At 38.2% G+C, this 26,882-nt stretch overlaps 1 protein-coding gene across 3 annotated transcripts in view; it reads right to left on the bottom strand.

Annotated features, from left to right (window-relative positions):
• The window catches only part of LOC133530277 (trichohyalin), a 141,123-nt gene that overhangs the window by 2,087 nt on the left and 112,154 nt on the right, over positions 1-26,882 (bottom strand). For 2 of the 3 annotated variants that reach the window (XM_061868154.1, XM_061868155.1), the window contains exons 8-9: positions 1,451-1,570; positions 177-610 (exon numbers count right to left, since the gene is read on the bottom strand). In XM_061868154.1, coding sequence (XP_061724138.1) covers positions 177-610; positions 1,451-1,570 — 554 coding nt within the window. The remainder of the gene's footprint in view (positions 1-176; positions 611-1,450; positions 1,571-26,882) is intronic. The other variant, XM_061868156.1, reaches the window with a different exon arrangement.

Below are 26,882 nucleotides of genomic sequence, written 5' to 3'. Positions count from 1 at the left end.
ATGATAAACATCCCTCGCTACGGATCCTCGTACATCTTTGGTGGAAACGCAGCCAAAGCATACATCATAGTTTACTGTAGTTAAATTGGACAATGACCGCACTGTGCCGTTAAGCAGCATTATTTAATTAGCGAAACAACCGATAAATTATCAGTTCTAGTAGATAATTGACTCACTTGTAATCCCTATTGAGATCCTGCTTGCTACTCCTCAGCTCCGACGAGCTGCCTCGCTCCCTCCTTCCATTCCTCAGCGTCTTCGAACTGCTGTGGCTCCTCGACCTGTCATACGGACTCATCGGCGGCTTCAACCCACGCTGACTGTCCTCAGACTGAATCTCAGATATATTATGAAGATTTCTCTTGTAGTGCTTCTTATCGCTCTTATCTAAGTTAGATAAAGAGTAACTTTTATTCAACTCAGCATGGTCAACTTCATCAAGCCCTGAGGTTGAGTTGGAGACAGTTTTTCGAAGAGTTCCATGGGGTTTGACTGTGCTGGGTTTGGCGTCGGATTCCACGTCGGTGTCGCCGAAGAAGCGTAGGTTTTTAGCCGGGGAGTTGAGCTTGGGTTTGTAGTTTCGGTCTTCTGGCATGATTTCTTTCTCCGTCTGCAAATCGTAGAAGTGTAATAGTTACATAAAGGTCTAATACTTAGTTACATAGTGGATTACATCGGTCAGGAAGGCCAGTACAACGTGAAGTGACTTATAGAGGTCACGCCCCTTAGACGTGAGGATGTGACATGTAAATATGTAGAGAAGAGAAGACTATAGGACATCAAAATATTTGAAATGAGCGATGCTGGTTAACGATGCTGAATACCGATGCTAGTGGGTTATGCACGTAGTCAATAGTGGGGGGACTAAGTGTATTTGAATGCATTCGAAGTGGTACAAATGTGACCATAGTCCAATAACTAAAGTACACAAAACCACATTTAAAAATACATAAAAGTTCGATTATCTCGAAAACCACGAAACTTTTACTAGACCTATAAGTGCATTATCTGGACCAGCCTAAGGTGCCCTGTCGGTGGTTAGAAGGTTATCCTTTAATTACTGGGCAACCTGTATAAATGATCCAAATAATCGTTAAAATGTATACCAATTTTACAGAGAATATAATAAAGAGCCCGCGCCGTACAAAAGACAGATCAGAAGATGACTGAACGTTGAACTCCATGTAACGTCCTGTTGTAATACGGCAAATGTAAATGTCCTGTCCCGTGAGTCTTGATGGTTACTTTTATCGCTGATCAATCACGTGGTTTCTTAGATATCTGAGGGCCTACCGCGAACTACGTTCGACGTATTGCCTCTCCGTCGTACTTGTAAATTCGTACGTAAGTGTTACAGGGAGGCAACACGTCAAACAGTTCGTGTAGATAAATTAGATATAGGCTGTATGTGTACAGATCTGACGGTTATGGTGAATGAAGAGATACTTACCTTGACGTTCTTCTTCTTCCTGGAGAGGCGGTCGAGCGACTTGAACCAGCCCTGCGTGCGCGGCGGCGACGGCGTGGGGCTCGGCGTGGCCAGACGCCGCCGCTCACGGTAGCGCTGCGCCTGCGCAATTCATAGTAAAAACGGTCAAAACATCTCGTTTAAAATACTATTGTAGTGTGTGTCCTTAATTTCAAACTATACACTGCAGTAGGGTACTTTTCCTACTAGTCAAATCAGTTTATTTTTAAAACGATTAGCTACTATGGACCTTATAAGTAAGTAAAGTTTTTAGTTCTATCCGATTTATTAACTAGAAATTGTGTCAAAAAATATCTGCTCTCTACGTTTTTCTAATAATTATCTTCTGCTGTATTTCGTTCATTGCGTAAAATAATTTACGAGTATTTTAGACACAGGAACTATTCCTATTGTACCTATACAAAGCACAGCACGTTTCTACACAAAGAGGTAGTACCAGGGTAGATCTGAGCTAAGTCTATCCACTGAGGTCATTGGGGCATATTAGGGTATGACATTGTGGAAAAGGCGTTGTACACACACTACACTACGCACGCCGCTAGCGATGTCACGTCACAGCGGAGCAGCGTACAGATCCGCATCTCATATCAGACCGCCTATATACAGTATGTAACAGAACGAAACGCAAAGAAAGAGACCCATTCATGTTTAGGTCACGCTGAGCAACTTTTACTATGGGAACAACCTCGAAAATGCGAAAAAACTTGCTCATAGGAAATTTTAACATCAGACCAGCAAAATGTATGAAACAGCCATATTTTTCTTCGCGATTTCAGTGTTCGTCCCATAGTAAAAGTTGCTCAGTATGACCTGAACATTAATAGATTTCTTTCTTTGCCTTTCATTCTGGTACATACTTGTATGTATCCAGAGAGATGTTTAGATGATCTACAGAATATGAAGAAATACTAAAGGCTCACGCTAGAACGGGCCGCGATCGGGCCGAGGCATCCGGCATTTAGTATTCTATAGAAAGCATCAAGTGATCCGTCATAGAAAAAGAAGTGTCGAAAGCCCAGGCTCAGACCGTTCCAGCGTGAGTCATCCTTAGAGCGCCATCAACTTTTTCAGCGTTTTCCCGACTAGGGATTGCAATCCGGTCCGGCGGATCCGGTAATCCGGCCGGATCCGGCACTTTTCAAGAGCTACCGGATCCGGTACAAAATCACCGGATCCGGACCGGATCCGGTAAAATAAAAAACGGTTAAATACAGCACGCGCTGTGCATTTTAGATGAGGAAAAGGCGACTGGTGAGAAGTATGAAGTTAAACAGAACAAAAAACGAATGAAAAGTTTGAATTTAGTAAGATATTTTTATATATTTATTATGACGATAAATGGGAACAGAAGAGGATTTCTTCTTCTTTCGTGTTGGTGGCACGATATGACGATTACATAAATACTGTAATAGAAGGAAAAATTAAAGGATGCAGATGCCATGGAAGGCATTTGTAATTTATGCTAAAGAGAAAGTTAATGTTGTGTCATAATGTTGTGATAGGAGATTTATAATAGTAAACAAATGAGCAGGATTAAGTCGGCCGTACTCTACCGACTAGAGTTGGACTCATCAATATGTGTGAATTAATATATGATATATTTAGTTTACTCCAATAATATATATATATAATTAAGATAAAATATTGATTCTTTACAATCTCATTCAATCTTATGCAATTTCCTTTATCTCCTGGTACATGCTACTCTACGTGTAGCCAATCCAAGTAACTTTTCTTAGGGAGTCCCTTTCCGCGATGGTTTTCAATCCTACACTATTATTTTTCGGATGAGATCGTCGTGTCGTGTTTTGTTCCCTATAATTTGACCAATATACTTTCCTGTAAATTAAAAAAAAAGATCATTTTTTTTTATCATAGATTCTGCTACATTCTCAGACAAATAATTAAAGCAAGATGATACTGGAGCACATTTAATATCATTTTGGTTAAAAGTAAAATATCTTCTTTTCTTACTAGAATGGATGTCAACGTTACAAAGAATTCAACCAAAGAACAGTAACAAAAACATGTCCTAACAAAGAGTTCCAATTCCACCCCACATCCCATCATCGGGCTTGGAAACTAATCAAATTGAGCATTTCTGAATGGTTAAATATAATAAATGACCGATTTTATATTTTGTTATTATTAACTGATATATTAGTCTTTTTACTACCAAGTTCTATTTTATTGTTAAGAAGTTAATAACTTCAAATTATAGATTTAGGAATACGTATTACGCAAAAAAAATAGAAAAATATGTCATTTAATTAACTTTAATATCCCTATACCAAACCGGATCCGGTCCGGCCGGATCCGACCGGATTATGGCCAAAATCCAGCCGGATCCGGCCGGATTGAAAATCAATCCGGTTTGCAATCCCTATTCCCGACGTTTTCATACGGATAGCTAAGCTCGGGGTTTGGGGCACTCGGTAAATTTCTTTGCCCACATATACCTTCGTTTGTTTTTTTTAATACTACATCGGTGGCAAACAAGCATACGGCCCGCCTAATGGTAAGTAGTCTCCGTCGCCTATGTACGCCTGCAATTCCAGAAGAGTTACATGCGAGTTGCCGATCCTAAAACTACGCTCCCTCGTTCGTTCATTTGCACTGTATTGTAGGTACTTAAGTAGGTATGGTTCATCTACCTTTAGGCGACTGAATTGCTAATACTCACCCCCATCCTTAGAGCGTTTTCACATAGCCCGATCCGATATCGGATATCGGATACGACTACAAAGAAGCAAAAAGTAAAGAAGTGCCAAAAATACATTGATTGAGTAAGATGTGCAAAATCTAACACAATTTCGTGCTTCGAATGTGTCAGGTAAAAGATGGCGTTGTACAGCTCTACACATTTTGCGGTAACTCTGATAGTCAAAAGACGTTTGACAATTCAGTGACCGCAAAACATATGGCGCAGTACAGCGCCATCTGTTTTGGATATCAAACTAAGGGACACGTTTTTTTCTTACACTACCTCTCTATTACCATCTAAGGTCCGACCGAGAACGCTTTTTTTGTCTCGGCCGAGACCGAGACCGAGACCGAGATTCAATGGGGTTCTCGGCCGAGACCGAGACCGAGACCGAGAATTCATAAAATAGAAAAAAAAGACGAATTTTGCACTAAAAATGTTTTTATAATCAAAATTCGACGATTTGTCAGAAAAAAGTTATCATAATCAATTCGCTATTAAATAGTATTTTTAGGGTTCCGTAGTCAAAATGGCAAAAATGGAACCCTTATTGTTTCGTTATCTTCTTATGTCTGTCGGTCTGTACGTATGTCACAGCCATTTTACTCATAAACTATACGATATATTTTATAACCAAATTTGGAACGTAGGTGTAGATGTATTATGTAAGTCGCTTCTTAGTTTAAATGTAACTAAAATAAATAAAAAATATGTGGCTCACCAGTAGATAGGTCTTTAAAAATGGTAAATTTAAAGGTTTTTAAAAAGACTTTTTTGATTAAGTAAATACTTTTGGAAATAATCGCTCCAAAAAAATAGTTTGATCCCCTCTAACTTTTGAACCGGGAGAGCAAAACCATCTAAAAATATCTAAATAATAAATCTTAGCCAACAATTATTCAGGAAAATTATTTTGAATTTGGTCGGTTAAGCCATTTAAGAGTTATAAAACAAAACCGATCTTATTAAAACGACGAAAGTGCCACTAACATACGCTCTTTTGCTTGTACGGCTTTGTTGGATTGTGTGAAGGTACGGAACCTTCCATTATGCGTGGTCCGACACGGTCCGGTCCGGTTTTTTTCAGTAAGGATGTGCGCAAAAAGAGGTACAAAAACAATAATCAAAATAAAGAGTTCTATATTGTAACCAAAAATCCGCTACAGGTGTCGTTTTGTACTTACCTACTGCTTTGCTTTTTCCCGTTAACACAAATATATTTAGTATCAAAATATCCAGTGTCATCTTCCACTAACAACAAGTCAATCTAAGCTACATCCCGATAACAATATACACTCATTTATGCATCAATAACAACAACCACAAAACGAAAAGACCCAAATGAACAAGTCATTACTTGCAACCGCGCCTATCCGATCCCAACACTTAGTATTTGATAAGTAATTGACGTTAAATGTGGGTACGAAACCAATCAAAATCACAATAAACGTCACAACCAACGGGTGGCTTAGACCCAGGCGCTCGTGCGCGGAAAATTCAAATTCACCAATGATAACTCATTGCTTAGTCTCGGTCTCGGCAAGAATCTCGGCCCATTTTGGCCGAGAGCCGAGACCGAGTTCTCAGCTCGATTTTTGGCCGAGAATGCCGAGACCGAGACCGAGACCGAGATCTCGGTCGGACCTTATTACCATCAATTCTCTGTGGTAAGTGCCTTTTTATATTTGTTTATACAATTCATTATTGTTTGTTGTTCATAAGAAAGCGTTAGTAAAATAAGAACTTGATGCCATTGATAGGCCTTTTCTAGCAGCTGTTTTTCTCGGTTTTAAACCAAGAACTAACATTAAACTAATTCTACGGATTTCACATGAACATGTCGCACGATTGACAAAAAACACGTGAGTGGAATCCGTAAAATTAGTTTAAAGCTGTTTTGCTCCAAATATTACGCGACATCCGATATCGGATCGGACAATATGTAAACGCTTTTAATATTCATGTCTGTTTCTTGATACCGACACCGATTTACAAAAGAACTAGACACTCCTTACCAACCGGCCGCTTTTAAACGTAACCTCAATATTTTGGAGCATATCACTTTACAGCGGTTGGGATACCTACTCATATTTCGTTACGTCTCTAGCATACTAAATGCGATACAGCCCCAAAAGCCTATTTTTAATATTGTCTAGACAGGAAAATACAAAAGCAAAAATAATAGTATTTTATACAATGGTGATATACTCGTAATAGATAGCTTTTCAGTCGAGATCCGTGTTTAGGCAACAAAGCCTGCTGAGGTGCTTAAGTAAGGCACGAGATTGAAAGCTTGATTATATCACTATTGTATACAATACTTTTTCTACGATTCACCTAAAAATAATATTTTACTTACTATAAAACCTAAATATTTAATTAAAATTGGTAACTATCTCAGTAGACTACGAGTAAAATGTAGTACAAAATACATAAATGCGCGACTCCGTGCAACCCCGAATTTATAGTAGGTACATTCACAAGAGTTTGAAATTGCCTTTGGGAGGAATTTGAATGAGAGGACATTTTAATTAAATTAAATTAACGTTTATTTCAAGCGCGTGTGGCTCATAAAATGTTAGTTATGTACAATAAAACTTAAAAACTATGTTAGTAACAATAAATATCTTAACTAAAATCATAACAATTCACCGTTACTGGGCTTATGAACCCCGCAACAATGCATAATGTACGGACAGTCCATCCTATCCGCAATCATAGTTAGGATGGTGTTGGGGCTGGCGCGCACGCGCCGTACCAGCGATGCGGCTCGCAGGCGCATTGCTGCTTTGAAACATGTTACGCGAACATCTGTGACGCACTGCAAAAGCGCGGCAGCCCCATCAACACCCGGAACGCATTATTATACTGAATTTGTAGGGCCTTGTACGATTTTTTTGTAAATTTGCACCACAGCCTGCACGTGTAAAAAGTGGTACAAAAAGCCCTGAACAGGGTTATTTTACTGTCATTAGACCAACGTGCAAACCTGCGCGGGCAATCATATTAGCTCTTATCGACAAGGCCCTACGTTCACGTTCAATGTCAGCATTGTCCTTGAGGTCGGTGGTGAGTATATGCCCTAGGTATTTATAGTGTTCAAACACTCTTTCGAGATCCACCGAGTTCAAACGAATGGGTGGTAGGTACTTCAGATGGTAGAATAGCACCAACCCCAAAGACCATGTACTGACTTTTGCTGACATTATATCTCAGCCCGTGCGCTTGCGCATCGATACAAATATAATATTCACGCACACATCGTTTAAAACAAACTATTAAAGGAATTCAGAACCTCCTTCCAAACGATGAAACCATAAGGTGTCGTTAACGCTTTACGTGTGCTATGGGCGTCATGGGGATTTTTTATGTTATCGAGCTGTCTGCGGCGGTCGTTGACCCGTCTGCAAATATTATAAATCATATCGGAGATGGTTGGCGACGCGCGGAAGCTCCGAACCGCATTGTTTCGATTATTGTACATGGATGGATAGAGATCTACGTTTTGTGACGAGTCTTATCTTAGCTAAGCCCTCTGATCTGTTACAGGTGGTGCACAATACGTACAGTCAGCGTCAAATAGTTTGTAGCAACCAAAGTAGCCAAATAGTTCGGTACACCATATATTTAGTATGGTGTACCGAACTATTTGGCCACTTTGACTGCTACGAAGTATTTGACGCTGACTGTACATAGAAAATCAAGTGTTGCTTTAGTCCTGTGAGCATTTGTTTCAGCTTAACTTTCGGGGATAGAATATGCATTAAAACACGTGAAATTATAAATAAATTATTATTAATTAATTAATTAATTAATTATTATTAATTAATTGAAGTGTTCCGGTTTAGTCATCAGCGGATTCATATTAATTTTTAAGAAGCAGAAACGTCTGCGTCGAAGGTGAGTTCAAGTCTCACCCAAGGGAGTAATTTTTGCTACTTTCAAATTTATTCTAAGCTTATCAGCGCATTCACTTCATTAAGAGGAAAGTGGAGGGCCCTCAACGAAATCATCTTTTCATACAAACGTATTTCTCATTTTCCTATCTAGATACAATACAGTACAATACAAATCCTCTTTATTGCACAACCTCAGAATAAATGTACATGGAAACATATTACTCGTATATAGGTACATTTATTCTGGAGTTTTTTTTATGGATATTAATATTATTGAAAATATTTTGTTACAATTCGTTGAATATCAACCACAGCTATGCTCCTACGTTTTATTTTTTCGATTTTTTAATTGTTATAGGAGTTAGAAACATTTAGAATTTTGTGTGAAATCTGTTATTCGCTCCTTATTTTTATAATAATAAAAGATCTAAAAAAGTCAAACATAGGGTCATAGTTATGGTTAATATACATCAAATTATGTAAAAATATTTTCCAAAATGTCATTGTCCAGAGAGGAATATCTTCTTTGTATGGAGAATCGGCCGTCCTGTTTCCTCTTAAGAGTTATTCTATAATATCTTAAAATATCAGAAACAAAAGGCTCCAACGAAAGTGGAAAACGGAACCCTCCAAAAATAAATGGAGGCAAACAATACAAGTTTTTGCCGTGACTTTACCTCGCTCGCCACCACGTACGGTGTACAATTACAGATAAAAAATAAAAAGATGATAAACAACCCATCGGATGATGCGCAAAAAGTATTTTTGGCAACTTAAGGTTATGGCCGAGGCATAGCGGATAAAATGATGCCCAAAGAGACGTTTTCAAGGCAACCTGTACCCCTAGTGTAAATAAATTCGATTTCGAAACGTGACGTACGCGTTTGCGTTTAGTCTCATTTTGTATGTGATTTAGAAAGAGCGCGCCAAGCGGGACGTTTTGGAAACTCAAAATCCTATACAAAATGAGACGCGTTCGTCACGTTATGATGTCGATTAAATTTACACTAGACCTCTAGACTGGAGGATCTCTATACCAATCTGACACCTGACGCGATTAGTTGGCTGCGTGGCCTGGATGTCGACTTACAATAAGTTCTTTTAGTTCTAATATTGCCTACAATATGTTGCCATACAATTAAGTAAATAAGCGAATAAAAAGCGAGATTTTTTTAACTTGAGGTACCTTATATTGGTCTAAGTGAATGTTTTTATCTAGTAAATAGGTACCTACCTATTAGGAAATATTTGCCATTGCATTTGTTATTTACAACAGTTTGTTAGAGTTAGAGACCAAACTAACCCTGCACAGACCTTCCAATGACAAAGTATCAAAGCGTCATCAAGAAAGTTAAACGTCTATCAAAATATGATTTGTATTGCGACACGTCTACAATTTGTACATCAAAGTATGTGCGAAGTTAACTTGGACTGTATTGCTTGTGCCTTCGCAGGTGCACGCGAGAGCGTCATTCTTTGTCACACAGTACTAAGATGCAGATTGTAATTATCGCACGCGACTCGAGTATAAGTAACATGCATCAGTCTTGTGTTAAAGCCGCCGGGGGTAAGACGTGTCCTTATAAGAGGTAGATTTTAATGGATATCATCATCGCTCTATCAGCCGCAGAATAAATTGATAACTAACACAACAGTGCGTCTACTGTTGCGCAGGTATTCATTACCAGTTTGAGCCGTTAAGCTGCGAAAAGAACTGGTTCAAAGTTAGTCAAGTTCACAACTAGTGGTCGCGAACGCCCATGGCTCCGACATTAAAAGAAAACAAACAGAATCGACAAAAAAATCCATATAACTGTCTGTTCACGATATTTCACGAGAATCGATTGAGAAATGCGACCTGTGAAGGGAAGGAGAAAAGCTGAACATAAGAAAGCATTTTTGCCTAGCATGAAACACAGATCTTCAGTGCCTCTCGGTCAAGCAGAATTCTTGATCTGTGGTAGTTTAGTGGTTCAACCGACTGACTTCAAACCGGAGGTCGTATCAATAAGCGTCTCAGAGGGCCTACTGCGAACACCGAAGTTCCCAAATTCCGGAAAACTTTATCTGTAACTCTATTGACGCCTTTAATCGGAGTAAAGGAACATCTTTCGCCCACAATTCGCGAACTTCGGTGTTCGCAGTAGGCCCTCAGCAACTTATATATCGTTTTGTTCATGAAGACGCGTGCCTTGCCTCGTATTGTCATGCTATTAAAGGTTAAATTCGACAAATCTGCGCGTCATCGTCGATGACACGAACTATATTTAAGTAAGTGAAGAATATCATTGAATACCACTAACGTTCCTGTTACGACTGATGAATTCATCAAGATCATCATATAGAAGAGAAATTTGAAGGAAACGGAAAGAGATGGAAGCCAAGAAGCCACAGCTCAAGTGAAGGAGAGAGTAAACGTCGGGTCGTATGAGGTTGTAAAGGAAAAGGCTAAGGAAAGAAATACATGGAGATTGTGAAGAAAAACGTCAAAGTGAAACAGACTGATTCGAACGAGGTTTTAACTCGCTGCCCTGGAAGTCCGGTTTGCCGCTCCCTTTTCCTAGAAACGCGAATTGGTAACTCGTCTATAGGATTTATAAAATTCTAGAAAAACAGCAATACACCGTGTCCTGCTGTCCAAACAAGTCTCGTCAAAAATAGTCGTTCTGAAGGTGATCGAAATGCCCAAGCAATCTTTCCATGCCATTTTGAACTTCAACCTATAGTTATAAGAGTGTTGAAGTATGTGGACAGAACGCAAGGCCAACGACCATATGGCGACTGACCTTATGTGGATTTATGTCGCCAGACTTTGCCTGTCCTTTATAATTTCTTTATTTGTATCATTCACATTAAAATCTGATTCTAAAAACAGCGGCAATTTGTAACACGGACAGTCAATCTCTATACAAAGAGACGTAGATGGCGCCACTTATCAACGAGGTCTCAGAACCATAATTACGTTAGACAATTGGAAATCCAACAGATATCTTTGCACAGCAGTGTCTGTAGGTATAACTATGTTAGATGATGAATAGATGATTTATACATAATTAACTCATAGAAACGAGACTTAATCGGATATTAAGTTCTAAATATACCTCTGACGTTCCGAGGACAAAATAAATTATGTTTCACTTACCCCAAATAACCTTACTTATAAAAAAAACTTGGAAAGTGAAAATAAACCACCGTAACCACCACCCACCACCACCGGTGAGTAAGGTTGCCAGAGCTCAACGAGGGGCGGTAGGGGGTTAGGGTCGGCAACGCGCATGTAACTCCTCTGGAGTTGCAGGCGTACATAGGCTACGGATACTGCTTACCATCAGGCGGGCCGTATGCTTGTTTGCCACCGACGTAGTATAAAAAATAAATACTCTAAAATGGGTGTTTTTGCCAAAGTTATATAGGTATACATTTATACCCCAATTAAGTGCCAATTATATATCACCAATTTATAAGAAGGTATATAGAAATTAATATTCCCGATGTCGGGCCTGATAATCGTTTTTCGTTTCAAGGCATATCAGCACATTGTTAACAATATTTGAAATGTAAAAAAATGGTTTTTATGCAAAAATGGGACCTTGGACCCGGGTACGTCCTTAAACTACGTCCAAAAGAGAGGTATGGGCATTGCGAATGTCATCTCGCTTTGTGTGGTAGGGCACAGCACAGCGGATGTCATTCCAGATCTAGAGCAGAGCCCAACTGGGGAAGTACCTCCACCTTACAGAAAACAGCAGCCAAATAACACTAGACCCTACTCATAGTGTTGTGTTCCTGCCGATGAGTAAGGTGCCAGAGCTCAACGAGGGGGGGCGGGTTTAGGGTCGGCAACGCGCATGTAACTTCTCTGGGGTTGCAGGCGTACATAGGCTACGGACACTGCTTACCATCAGGCGGGCTACGCTTGATTGCCACGGACGTAGTATAAAAAAAAAATATATCAAAGATTAAAAATGGTTGGCAATTAGAGACAAAGTAGGTATTTTTTACATTTCAAATATTGTGGTATTTTACATGTCAAACACAGCGTGTGGATGTGGATGTAATTGGTCTAATAGGGAACCTATGATAAAATTTGTCGGGTTATTTGGGCCCACGTTGTATGCTCTACTTTGCTGTCTTGTTCGATCTTGGCATAACAGTAAACCCTACACATGTCAAACTGTCAATTAGATAGAGGCTGCTAATTGCAGTAGCATGTTGTAAGTATATGCGGTATTTTACATGGCCCTTATAACTATTGTTAATTACAAATTTAGCATGCGTAGGTTGCATTTGTTGTTGTTTTTATTTAGTCTTATATTAAAGGAGTATTATAGGAGGCAAACGAGTTGACGAATGGCCTGATGTTCAGAAGATTTAGTCGTCATATTTCCATAGAAACGTTCTCGACATTTTCCTCTCTGTATTTTGGCCCTAGGTGAATATTTTTTTATATGTATGTGTTCAATATTACCATGACCCCTGTGTCTGTACGTTTTGTTTTTTTTTTGATATTCTGGTTTTGAATGTTTTGATAAGAACTAGGTTACTTCAAACAGCTGCCAAAAATACGCTGTAAACATACGCCTAGCATACAAAATCGGCAACAATAAACGCAAACATCAAAACGATCAGACACAGATCATTTCATTCTCATTTCGTTCCCAAATTTTCGTTACGATTGTTTAAGTTTTGGAGAAGGAAAATGTCGAGAACGAAACCTTGATTACTGAGATTTTTACCTAAGCTTGTCCTTATCACTCTAATTTTAGGAGCCACCGGCGTCGTCCTAATACAACACGACAACGTGAATATCGCAAGTTCGCGCGAATTTTACTCACGCGATCGCGCGATCAAACATATTGAACACCATATTCTAGAAGGGTGTCTTAATTGGTCGCGCGATTGCCAATTAGGACACCTATTCAAGTTCAATATGTTAGATCGCGCGTTCGAGCGAACTTACGATAGTCGCGTTGTATTAGGACGACGCCATCCCCGTCGGCGCGACGGAGATATCTACCTAAAATTATCAAATCTGAAAAGGTTGCTGGTATTTCCATTCACCATTTGCTGTCGCCCATTAACACCTGCAACGCCAACAACGCCAGAGGGGTTGCACGTGCATTGTTGGTATTTAAGATGGGAGTACGCTATTTTTCTCTTTTTTTCGTATTCGATAATAACACAAGCTGACGACAATATAAACAAGTTGTTCACTTATTCACCTCATATCTCATATTCCTAAAGGCGTGGACAAATATACATTCCGTTGGGCATTCCTAATAATCCTAATGAATCATGTTAATGTTCTTGCAATGGGATTAAATCTAAAACCCGAAAAAATGTTTATCGCATAGAAAAACGTTGACAACCGATTAAATAGAAATGTTAAAAAGGGAAATGTTTTTTGGGACTGGACCAACATTAAATGTTTAGTGATGTTTGAAAATACACTTGCCCGATTCGAAGAATGAAATACGATAACGATAAGTTCTGGTTTAGATTAGTTCTCATTTAGATATCGTTTGTGTGTCGTATAATTGACAGAAGCAGCTCGATTCGGGCAACTAATGTCACTTTGCCGTTAGAAATATCGTAGATAGATCTTATTGGGATCACAGCGGAATCGAAATAAACGTCAATTTTGACATGTTGTTTAGTTATCGATCTTATAAGATTTTTCCAATATCTTAAACGTTTCTTAATCATTCTTCGAATCGGGCCGTTGGATATTTAAATCGTTGCCAAGATTCACCGGACACTTCTGACGTCATAAACCCCCCCTTACAGGCCAATTGGAACGTAACCTGACAGAATGGTATCTAAATGATGTCCTTTAGTTATCGTGCGACTCGCCCGCGCCAATACATGTACGGATAAGTACCAGCGAAATGCACGATAACTAAATACTTAACATTATTTTGATACAAATTGGCTTGTCTTAGGCATTTTAGGCCAACTCTAACATATTGTGATACTGATCTAACATGGATCTGACATCATTCCAATATGAGATGGTTCCAATCTCCTTTAGAGGACCTGCTGAATTGCGCATTATGTCTACCTACAACCAAAAGCGTCAATTTTGAGACTGACAGATCAGTAAGATCAGTATCAAATTGGAATCAGATCGAATATTTAAAACTCGAATCCAAAAACGTTTTGACACTGACAGATCAGTACCAGATTAGTATCATATTGGAATGAGATTTAATAACTAAAACTCGAATTGGCCTGTTTGTCTCAGGTAAAAAAATCAAAATCCTCAACTTGGCACGACTTGTTTACGTTTCCAGTAACGCAGGTGATAACCGAAGTCCAAATTGAATAGAGCCGCGAAGGCTGGGGTGAACGACCTGGTGACGTCACCGGCACTTGTTTAGGCTGCGCATGATTGGCGCGCCGATCTAACTGCGCGACAAGACGTAGGCTCTCGAAAATCTAGAGTTTACTTAAGAGGAAATACCTGTTGAGTTTAAAAACATCACAACATAACATCGAAATAAGTATGCTGAACATAAGGAGAATAGATCGTGTCAAATTAAAGACCATACGTAGAAGAACGTCTTAATGATGTTTCATATACTATCAAAAAAACCAAATGGAAGTGGGCAGGACACATACTTAGATGCAAGGAAGACAAATGGGCCAAAGAAGTGACTGATGATCCTAGGGAAAGAGGCAGAAAAAATCATAGACCTCTACGAAGATGGGAAGGTGACTTCAAAGCTATTGCTGGTGCCACTTGGCGGAGGAAAGCCCATGATCGGGAACTTTGGAGAAACTTGGGGGAGGCCTATGCTGGAAAGCAAGACAATCTCTACTCCGATGTCTGAAATTGAGCATTGATATGTAATAATAGTTTTTAAAGTATAAGATAAGTGAAATTAGGAAATAAGATGTTTTATTATATTTTTCTCAAACTTGCTATGAAATGATGACATGGCTTACGTCAAATTAGGTCCGGAAATACTACATATCAGGTGCGATGAGTGAAGATGATATGTAAAGGAATTTCATACTGCCTTACACACCTAGGACTGTAAAGCAACCTTCTTTTATTTTTTAACGTCAAATTGTGACACAACGTCTTAGCATCCAACCATCAACTAGCTTCAGTTAGCTTGGTACAGTCAAGTGTAAAAATATGGGTGTACATATCTTACTCAAAAATATGTCCCATAGCATCTTATTCCAGTGTAATAAGAGCGTAGTACCATATTTATGAGACGATTCTTTCGATACATATTTTTGCACTTGACTGTACGGTGATTTGTTGTGCATATTCGTTGCTAAGCAACGGCGGTGGCGCATCGCGCAGGCTAGCGGACTTACACGCGTAAGGTTGTACACCTCTAGTAGAGTGGCGAGCCGAGTAGGTCGCCCCAAAACAAATTGACTACAATTTTTTGTTTTAATTGCAAGTTTGAGAAAAACACTATACACATCTCGGCGAGAAACGGGGTTGCCGGCCGCGTATCTCTATCCGGCTTCGCTACGCTCAGCCGTACATATCTAGTTGGCCTGCAACCCTACGTTTCCCGGCCTTTATAGTAATGTACTATTGTCAACTAGTTAATAAGATTGTTAAATAAAGGCTTATTGAATTGAATTGAACCTGTTGAGCCCCTTTTCAGATTAGAGAATTTTTGGTAAATACTCGTATCTCAGTCATGCTGACGGGACCGGCTCCTTAAATTAGTGCGATAAGGACAACTGAGACATGCGTAAAAATCTCAAAAATCGAGGTTTATGTCTCGACATTTTCCTCCTCCAATACTTATCCAATTGTAACGAAATTTTGGGAATGGAATGAGAATGAAATTATCTGTGTCTGTCCGTTTTAATTATTGCGTTTAGTGCCGATTTTGTATTCTAGGCGTCTGTTTACGGCGCATTTATTTGGCCGTTATTAGCGCTTTTTAAAGTAACTTAGGTCTTATAAAACAGAGACAGGTACTGGTAATACTGAACTCATATAAAAAAAATCTAGGGCCAAAATCCAGACAGGAAAATGTCGGGAACGTTTGTATGGAAATATGACAACTAATGTTTCCCCTTAAGCTGGACTGATTTGTCACGTTTGCTTGTGCGTCGCTAGATGCGATCTTGTTACATAGTAACAACGCCTCTACAAAAAAGGTTTTGAGTGCCCTGCTTCATTTCCCAAATAAAACGTTCGCTTCTAATGTAACCCCCGCAGGGATTCGCGAAAACAAATAGCCAAATGGATTTTCTAATGGTTAAGTTGTAAACAAGTAAGACTCAGTTTTGTATTGTAAATTGTATTGTATTTAGTGTGCTTAATTCATACACATAATTAAGTCTATAGCATACTCACTAACTTTCATGTTTGTCGTAACATAATGCAATCAATTAACTTTTGACTAATTACAGGTCTTTAACTATGTCATTTTTTTTTTGCAATTCACTGTTTTACGAGATTGTACTGTAAAGTTTGAGTTTATTGGTGAATTTTTGACTAAAAAAGGAGTCCTAGGTATTATCAAAAAGTCCATAAATTTTGAAGGTTCTATACATACAGTAACGAAGTGAATTACTTACGACGGATCGAAATGGTTGGTGGTTCACATGTTCTAAGTTACTAAAATATATAGGTAGATACATGTTTTCCAGTCCCAAAGTTCAATAAACCATATTCGACGAAAAAAGTCAGATTGGAATGACTTCGAAGAGCTCATTATTCGGCCAAATTCGGTCTTAATTTCCTATGTGTAAAGTTTACTTTACAACCAGTTGAATCATAAATTAAACTTTGAATGTTGACGTTTTTATTACATTCTTTATGGATTTTCGTAAATTATTGCATACGTTATAATTGGGAATGTTCATACTCTGCCAATAAGCCAAAAAGGTAACACCTTTTCGGCTACTTTTTCTTTTTTTTTGGTTGACGAACTCTAACAACACTCTTTTTGTTAAAATCCTTAACCTTACGTAAAAGTTTTTTTTTCATTAAATACTTCTACTAAAGCTCATAAAGATGATTCTAACAACCCAAACTCAACGGAGTAGCGTTATTGTGTAGCTCAATAACCACTTGCGGTCTACATCCTCAGAATATGTGCTTAATGACGTAATTTTTTTTTTAGGGAAACAAACAGCATATATTACACATAAAGGTAAGTCAGTAAAGATATTACAATAGCCACCACAGTTTCCACTTATAGATAATGATAATTCAGTTGCTCAGAAAAGACATAGCACTTAGAAATGTGGTATGTATGTAGGTATGAAAAGAGCATTTGCCCATACGTAATTTTATAAATGGTTAATAGGTTAAAATATAGTGAAAAAAATAATAATTTATTGTCCTATCCTAGTCACTGTGACGAAGTGCATGGAAATATACCTACCTACTAATAACCAGGACAAGTTAAATTATTAGTAAACTAGTAGGTAGTTCGCCCCGAACTGAGAACTCGCGGTTCGCCAAAAACTCTACAGAGTCGATTCATAGACATAGAATTTAACTTTCGACACGATGGAATAAAATATGTGGAAATTCAAGATCGCTGCCATTTTTTATAACTTCGTCAAAGGATTTATGTTAGGCCTTTCAGATCTTCATACCTACAACAATTTTCATTATAATTTTGAACTTCATGTTTCCCGAATTTCATTTAAATTAGAACAAGTTGACTTAAGTTATTGCGTAACAAACTATCCTCTGATAGTTCAGTTTAAAAACATCGAAATGCCAACGTGCCCCTAGTCAGCCGTGTGTTTCAAATTGATTATAAGATCTTCGCTTCCTTTTGCTCGCTTGTTCGAAAATATAATATGTAGTGTAAAAATACCCATGAACAAGATACCCGTTTTATTGAGGTCGGTAAAAACAATTGAAAATCCGCCGCATCACCAGCCAATCGCTCAATCACAAAGCATCTTTCGCTGATTGCAATCAAGAGGCGGCAATAATGCGTGTCACGCCTGTGGTAGCCATGATCGATGCGTTGATCGAATCTCAATCTGGACACTCGCCTGCGCATAATTTGGTTTTCACATGACCATTTATTGACCGAACGAAAGCGAAGTCGGAGACGGAGATCCCGTTTCAGCTTGGGCAAACATTCTCGTATGTCAGGATGGATTTTCTCGTCTACAGGTCGTATTTTTCAACTGAATCTCGTGAAATTTGGTGAGCAGATTTGATATTTATATAAACTTCTACAGCTGCACACTTGCACAGAGCCACTAGTTTTTATAGGCGTAAAGTCAGTTCAGTCTACTGTATGACATCTTTCTCGGTGTGTCCTAATTGTCGTTCCTGCCCTTGTCCAGCCATCGCATGTAGCATAATACTTATTTTTCGGGCGCTGGGTAGCCAATTCTACTTATCGATTTAATTTTTTTCAATACAATTTTGCCAAATGCTACCTTCTGGAATAGCGATTAATGCGGAAAAATACCTCGACAGAAATGCATGGGTGCCTTTCATCCATTTTTAAATCTACTATTCCAAGCTAACTACGGCCCAAAATTAAGTCGAATATCTTCGTTCTTATGTGACTTAAATTACTGGAATGTCGCAGTTTCATGGAAAAATATTCTCATCTCTCACCACCAAAAATACTAAAATACTATTTGTATTGATACTTAATTACGGATTTAACTTGTGCTCCATATTTGTAGTTGGATGGTTTTATGACGAGCTAATCCCAGCGCTGACTGTACATGCGCGTAAGCAAATGATGGACGACGCTCACGCTCCGGCTGAACTTTGCTGACATATGTATGTGGCTGTAATGTATGCTATCTATTGTTTGTATGCGAGCCACGATCGGCATAACTTTAGCCGCCTTTTGCTAATATCCACATATCATAAATATACAATCATTCTGTGACGGACTGATCTATTCAGATGAATTTCAAATGATAAGTTATAATTTTGATGGGTTCTTCATTGACCGAAGCGTTAACGAAGGTGTCAGTTTTAACTCTGGTAAAATGCTTTCGTATGTCCGGATGTCCTCTACAGGTCGCAATTCTTAACTGATTCACGTGAAATTTTGACCATATTGATATTCTATAATTAGTGAGAGCTCCAATAGTCCGAGACTGAAATGGTGCCATTCATCCGATAGTTAATTATCAGAATGGAAATTGTACAACAAATCCATTTAAAACAATAAAAATATTTGCTTATCGTAAAAAAAGAAAAAAAACTTACTTAGAAAGTACAGTGCTCTAGAGCAGAAACGTCCTGCACACTTTTTAGTGCAACAACTACCCACTTTCAAGACATAAGAAATTAAAAGGATATTTACTTAGATAGTCTAAACTATACGTTTCATAGAGTTTCTCAGAGTTTTGTAATTGCTGGGATAAATCAAGATACCTGACGTCAAAATTTACAATGCGAACGAAGCGGAAAGTTGACCTGTAGGCACCCAGGGTACCCTCCATTACCAAAGTTGCATCTTGCTTCAACAACTATTCCAAAAGAAAAGATGCTGTTGCATACCTACTCTACTAATTCTTTCCAAATATTTTCAGCAATGCAATTGCAATTTTAAAATCTTCCCTTGCGCTTCTATCAGATATCCCGAAACCCTATTGAAAGCTACTGCTAATCCCTCGACGAAGGTGATTTAGAACAGTAGCCCAATTAATAACCCCTATAAAAGCTCCGTAATATATTTTGAGGAATTTAAATAATTGGTATATTCACATCTTCTACTCCACATACAGTTCTCATGGGGCATTCCTCAAAGAGGCCTACTTTATCTAAGACGTCAAACGTATTACAGCCTGCAGAAATCTGTATTATAATATATATCTACCGTTGAATTTAAAGGTAAGCGTCTGGTTGACGTAACTGGTGTCCGAAGAGCTGGCGGTTTCCTCGCACAACGAATCTACATTGCGATACAACGAGGAAGTGCCGCCAGCCTCCTTGGTACAATGCCTCGAAAACCTATTTTAAATTTAAGCTAGTTGTTAATTGAGATTAGTATTTGTAAAATTACAGTACTTCTGTATATATCTATTATGTATGGAAATGATTTATTATAAGCTAAGATATTCAACACGTTCATGCCAAACATCGGCTTCGTAGCTTTATCAGAAACAGACACTTTCCTGGAGGGTTATCCATTGATACCTAACATATTATATATTGATAGAAAATTCTCACAGTCAAAATCATTGAAGGTTGTAGAGCTGCAACGAGATTGGAATTTTAGAAATTCCAAAGAAGGTAGAAAAGGGGTTTAATGTTCTTAAATATGTATATGTAAACTTAACGTGTTTTACAAGAAAAATGTTAGTCACATATATTCAGTCTGCTGCGGTTACAAGGAGACATTTAGGTGAATGTATCAGTAAATTAGCGATGTTTTCGTGGCATTGCCTAACCGTGACACGTTACGTAACAGTGGACAAGTATTTCTACACACTTTGTTATTTAAATCTCTCGTCCTCAATAGATCTCGAGATATACACGAGTGTAGAATATGCTTATTTGTTAGGCGTTTTAATGTTGATAAAGAAAACATGGCGCTGACAAGTGACCCGAACAGAGAAGTCACTAAATTCGATGATGCAGCAATTAATGCTTAGTTGTTTAGTTGATTTGATAATATGTATATTTAGAGACGAGTATTTCAAACATTTTTTGTACCGATGAAAGGATAACCTATTTTCGTAGATAGCCACTAGGCCCAAGCTGTCCAAAATCTCAATATGTATATGAAGTCAAGTCATCATCTTCCTTGCGTTGTCCCGGCCTTTTGGCAAGGCTTACGGAATCAGGGATCCGTAAGCCTAATGCCAAATAATTCAAAGAATTAGCGCATGCATTTTTTTACGAAAGCGTCATCTGACTGTTCCATATGAATTTAAGCCCTGGAAGGTTCAATTAAGTACATAAGTCAAAACTATGATCAGTTCAAAATTCTACATCGGTCCATTTATACTGTGTCAATAAGTAGATATGTCTTGCAAACGTTTAAGAGGTAAGTACAGTATAACCAAAAAGCGGCCAAGTGCGAGTCGGACTCGCGCATGAAGGGTTCCGTACAATTTAAGACGTATTAAAAAAAATCTTCTTACTAGATCTTGTTCAACATTTTACCACTTTGGACACACATTTTACCACTTTGGAAGTGTCTCTCGCGCAAACTATTCAGTTTAGAAAAAAATGATATTAGGAACCTAACTATCATTTTTGAAGACCTATCCATACATACCTTACACGTATATGTTTGATGAAAAAATTTTTTTTAAAATTTTATGACGTATTAAAAAAAAAAACTACTCACTAGATCTCGTTCAAAACAATTTTCGGTGGAAGTTTGCATGGTAATGTATATCATATATTTTTTTTAGATTTTTCATTCTGTTATTTTAGAAGTTACAGGGGGGGGGACACACTTTTTTTCACTTTGGAAGGTTCTCTCGCGCAAACTATTCAGTTTAGAAAAAAATGATATTAGAAACATTAATATCATTTTTGAAGACCTATCCATAGATACCCCACACGTATGGGTATGATGAAAAAAAAAATTTTTTTTTAATTTCATGACGTATTAAAAAAAAACTACTTACTAGATCTCGTTCAAACCAATTTTCGGTGGAAGTTTACATGGCAATGTATATTATATATTTTTTTTAGATTTTTCATTCTGTTATTTTAGAAGTTACGGGGGGGGGGACACACATTTTACCACTTTGGAAGTGTCTCTCGCGCACACTATTCATTTTAGAAAAAAATGATATTAGAAACCTCAATATCATTTTTGAAGACCTATCCATAGATACCCCACACGTATGGGTTTGATGAAAAAAGATTTTTTGAGTTTCAGTTCTAAGTATGGGGAACCCCCAAAATTTATTGTTTTTTTTCTATTTTTGTGTAAACATCCTAATGCGGTTCATAGAATACATCTACTTACCAAGTTTGAACAGTACAGCTCTTATAGTTTCGGAAAAAAGTGGCTGTGACAGAATCGGACAGACAGACGGACATGACGAATCTATAAGGGTTCCGTTTTTTGCCATTTGGCTACGGAACCCTAAAAAGTAAGAAGATTGAAGAATATCGATCGGATGCTAAACCACAAGTTGTTAATTGTAAATCAATTGATTTTAGCAAGTAATGCATAATGCATGAATGGTAGACCTTGACAGGAGCTTACCCATTAGGTACATCAACATAATGTCATAATCACACCCACCGGGCTTACGAGTGTCATTCCAAACGTTTAGAGAATCGAGTTGGAGGCTTAAATTACCACCTAGTATGAATACGCTTCCTGAGCAGATAAGTCTTATTACTTAAATGAGAAGTCTGATTCGTTTTTTAGGGTTCCGTAGCCAAATGGCAAAAAACGGAACCCTTATAGATTCGTCATGTCCGTCTGTCTGTCCAATTCTGTCACAGCCACTTTTTTCCGAAACTATAAAAGCTATACTGTTCAAACTTGGTAAGTAGATGTATTCTATGAACCGCATTATGATGTTTACACAAAAATATAAAAAAACAATAAATTTTGGGGGTTCCCCACTGGGAACACGGGGAACTGAAACTCAAAAAATCTTTTTTCATCAAACCCATACGTGTGGGGTATCTATGGATAGGTCTTTAAAAATGATATTGGGGTTTCTAATATCATTTTTTTCTAAACTGAATAGTTTGCGCGAGAGACAATTCCAAAGTGGTAAAAAGTGTGTCCCCCCCTCCCTCGTAACTTCTAAAATAACAGAATGAAAAATCTAAAAACAATATATGATATACATTGCCAAGCAAACTTCCACCGAAAATTGGTTTGAACGAGATCTAGTAAGTAGTTTTTTTTTTAATACGTCATAAAAATTAAAAAAAAAATTTTTTTTCATCAAACCCATACGTGTGGGTCCCCATACCCATAGGGATAGGTCTACAAAAATGATATTTAGGTTTCTAATATCATTTTTTTCTAAACTGAATAGTTTGCGCGAGAGACACTTCCAAAGTGAAAAAATGTGTGTCCCCCCCCCCCTGTAACTTCTAAAATAACAGAATGAAAAATCTAAAAAAAATATACGATATACATTACCATGCAAACTTCCACCGAAAATTGGTTTGAACCAGATCTAGTAAGTAGTTTTTTTTTATACGTCATAAATGGTACGGAACCCTTCATGGGCGAGTCCGACTCGCACTTGGCCGCTTTTTTTTTAAATTGCAATTGGGACTAAATAAGGACTTTAGACTAAAGCGTGAATTAACATATAGAAAATTGTTCTACTCGTAAAAATTTTGAATGTCCTCTAGAAGACTCGAATCTCGACCAAGTCAACAATCAAGTCATTACAAGTCTAAAAGAACTCAAGCTTTGTCTAATAACTTGACCAGTCTGGATAAAGTCAGAGAAGAATTTTAAATATTTAAGGACTTATGAACACTATTAGTAGCAAAGTACAATATCAACTGGCTATTTTCTGGCTAGCTGATTGGCTCTTTTACCCTTGCCTGGTCTTATCTAAAGTACTAGTATAGCGTCTGAATCCTACACTTATTACATACATCCTCAGAGCTCTGTTATACTGGTTAGTTCCAACTTTAGTCGCTTGCGCACGCGCTTCCAATAGTTACACTGCCAGCTTTGTGTCAGTTAGGTAAACTAGGTGGCAGTAGGCGGGTGTGGGTGATTTGACGTTAGCTTTTTATTACAAGTGTATTGCTAATTGCGAAAATCTTATCCTTGTACCATCAAGAATTGCCAATGTATAGTGATTTAGATTTCCTGAGATTGTCTGAGATGAAGTCATAGTAGGTTTAAGGAAAAAATATATTTATTCACTGTTCAGCTTGGCTATTGTTTTGTTATTTTAACTTATGGTATGGACTGCAGCAGTGTACGCGATGATGCGACGTTACTGCCGCAGTGTTGGTGCGAGCGATGTAGCTGTCAATATGTTTGTTGTATTATGTTGACATCGATGCCGCATTGCCTGCCTCAAAGCTGAAGCAGTAATCTCGCAACAGCAACACTGCTGCAGTTGGCATCTGAAGGTAACCTTAAGAGGTCAAATACCTCGTTGAGTAGATTAGTGTGTAAGAGCACGGGCACCTGGTCCAAGCGTGAGTGAAAGTAAACGGAATGGTATGTCGCCGCGGGCCCTAGACCAGGCATATTGCCATCGCCTACATAGCAGCATTATATGTACCGCTGACTGTTCAAATATTAATCCTCAAATACTTTTGTCACGTTACACAAAACCAAAACATGAAACCACTCGTGAAACATGTACGCGTTGGACAGACCTGCCGGCCTAGCCAAGGTGACAATCGCTATCGCTTCGACAACGAAACTCTTGTTGTCTCTATCACTCTTCCATATTAGTGCGACAGTGACAGTTGCGTTTCGATCGTAACGGAGCGTAAGCGATTTGCACGTTGGCTACGCGACCTGATCTGCCCTGACGAGCTACGACATAAACATAGAGTTCGAACAAGCAAAATTGGCAAAAGCGATTTTGATAGGACAGAATGTGCAAGTGTTACTTCAAAAGTCATAATTTCAAGGAAGATTGACATCTAAAATAACATTTTCACAATCTGTGCTAGCAAAATGGCTGCCAACCCGTAACGCTGAAGACTGGCAAGTGGAGGCGCGTTGCGAAGGCTGCATTATCCAAAATATGTAGATACGTCTCATCATACAACCACGACCAATCTGCCAAGAGTGAGCGACTGAAGAGGGCAGGGACATAGCGGCAGAGTGTTCATAGAACTCCTTTACCCTACCTTTTTAGACAGTTACGAATATTTTCTTGAGCTCGTGGAGAGAAGGAAAGCCTTAAGACCATCAGGATCAGCATCATTATCAAAATGTCCGATGCTGAATAATGTGGTCACTAAGGATTTTTACAATAATTGACACTAGCCTCACTTGGAGGTTTTCTACTAACTCACCAAGCTCATTCTTGTCTTGTTACTGGTGGTGGTTAAAACTTGAGTCATTTGAGTCCTTTGCTTTAAAACTAGACTCGGTTTTCCCAGACTCTTATAACTAAGCCGAAACTCGAATGCGGTATAGTCAGACCAAGATAACTCTGCAGCGATTTTTATAGTCAAACTTCTAAGATGTTATGACGTTAAATAACGCTTGCTCGTCTATAAAATCGCTGCAGAGTTATCTTGGTCTGACTCTAACACAATAAGCGCAATAATTATGAATTCGATGGACATCACGCATACATACTTGTATATTTATTACTTTTATATTGTTTAGATTGAGACAAATACTCGCTTGCGGTCGAGGATCACAAGTAATAGACCAGCCTAACAAATATTTTTCACCTCCACAATCTCTACATCTATAGGTAATTGCTGATTATGGGACTTATGCGCCAGTAGGGTCTATGGCACTTAAGACTATTATGAGCTGTGATAATTACTCAACCAAGTATTTTTTATTTTAACATTATTGAGGTCTACAGCTCAAGGAGGCACTGGTTTTTAGTTATTCAAACGAGACTCGAATCACTCTACTTACCAACATTTTTACAAGTTCAGAAATGTTTACAAGGAGAGTACGGTCTTGGTGTTTATTTGTCTATGATATAGGTTTAGATTTAGGCCAGCTGTTTCTCTCGAACGGTATTAGGAGCAGCGTTTGTGCGAATATTTGTTGCAACACACAACCAAAAGACTCAGTGCGGTCGCTGCCCTAGTGCGTTACTACTGGCAAAAATATTCAGTTTATAATATACTTACTCGATTTTATGATATTACGATGGTATTTATCTGTCTTGATGATGGCTATATATGTGTGAAGTAGGTGGTGGGGGAAAAACAAGCGACGCCAGTGCACGACGTAGTGAAAAGATCAACTTTTGTGGGAAGATATTTTCCAGTTTTGCAGCTATACACCCACTAGGGCGGAACCACAGTCATGCACGGAGCGAATAATACAAACAAGACAAAGCAAAAAAGAGAATATTGTGACTTCGTTCCTTAGTCTATTTGCGTCTTTATTGATCAAAAATATGCAAGAACGATAGAAATGCAAGCTGATAACGAAATGCAGGCCCTAAAATCTATGGTGAACGTGCGATTTTACCAATCGCCACCCTCTTAAATACTAACAACTGACATGAACTAGAAAATGCCAAGAACTAAAGCACTGACTGTTTGATAAGCGGACAGTTTTCATAGAATGTTATATCAGTCAAAAACCTCGACTAATCATTACTTCCGGGAAAATGTAATCGTGGACAAATACTACTTGCGATTGCTTACTTAAAAGAACAAACAGGACATTGTCCGATATGATGATATCAATGGTTTATTATAGGTATTTCCTTTTTTAAGACATTACTGCACGAATGCATATAAGTCACAAATGTATTCAAGAGACGCTCTCTAACTGGACTGATTTTTAAACAAAATCTCTGTCTTGTCCATCAAATTTTGTAACTTCATACCACTCGACTGCTAAACCTTAAAATAATCAGACAGTTTTTGACAACTACTACAACAACTATAAAAAGAAACAATATTCTAATGCTCCCTTCCTGATATAAGTATAAAAAACATCGAGTTCTCTCTTTGTAAAACGACTTTCATGCGAGTAGCATTGGTGGCCCCGCAGTCTTTCAACATAGAACATAGGTCGCAGAGAGAGCGTTTGTTTGGAAAATGCTATGGTTCTTCACTGACGGATGGCGCTCTTATTACTTCTTGGACAATTGAAGTATTTTTATGACACATATAAAAGAGAATGTAAATAAATGTTGGGTTAATATTCTGCAAATGGGACATACGCTGTTTGCTTGATAA

This window comes from Cydia pomonella, chromosome 22 (genome assembly GCF_033807575.1).
Source record: "Cydia pomonella isolate Wapato2018A chromosome 22, ilCydPomo1, whole genome shotgun sequence".
In the NCBI taxonomy this organism is placed as follows: Eukaryota; Metazoa; Arthropoda; class Insecta; order Lepidoptera; family Tortricidae; genus Cydia; species Cydia pomonella.
The sequence above is the reverse complement of the archived record's forward strand: the minus strand, read 5'-3'. Positions and strand labels throughout refer to the sequence as shown.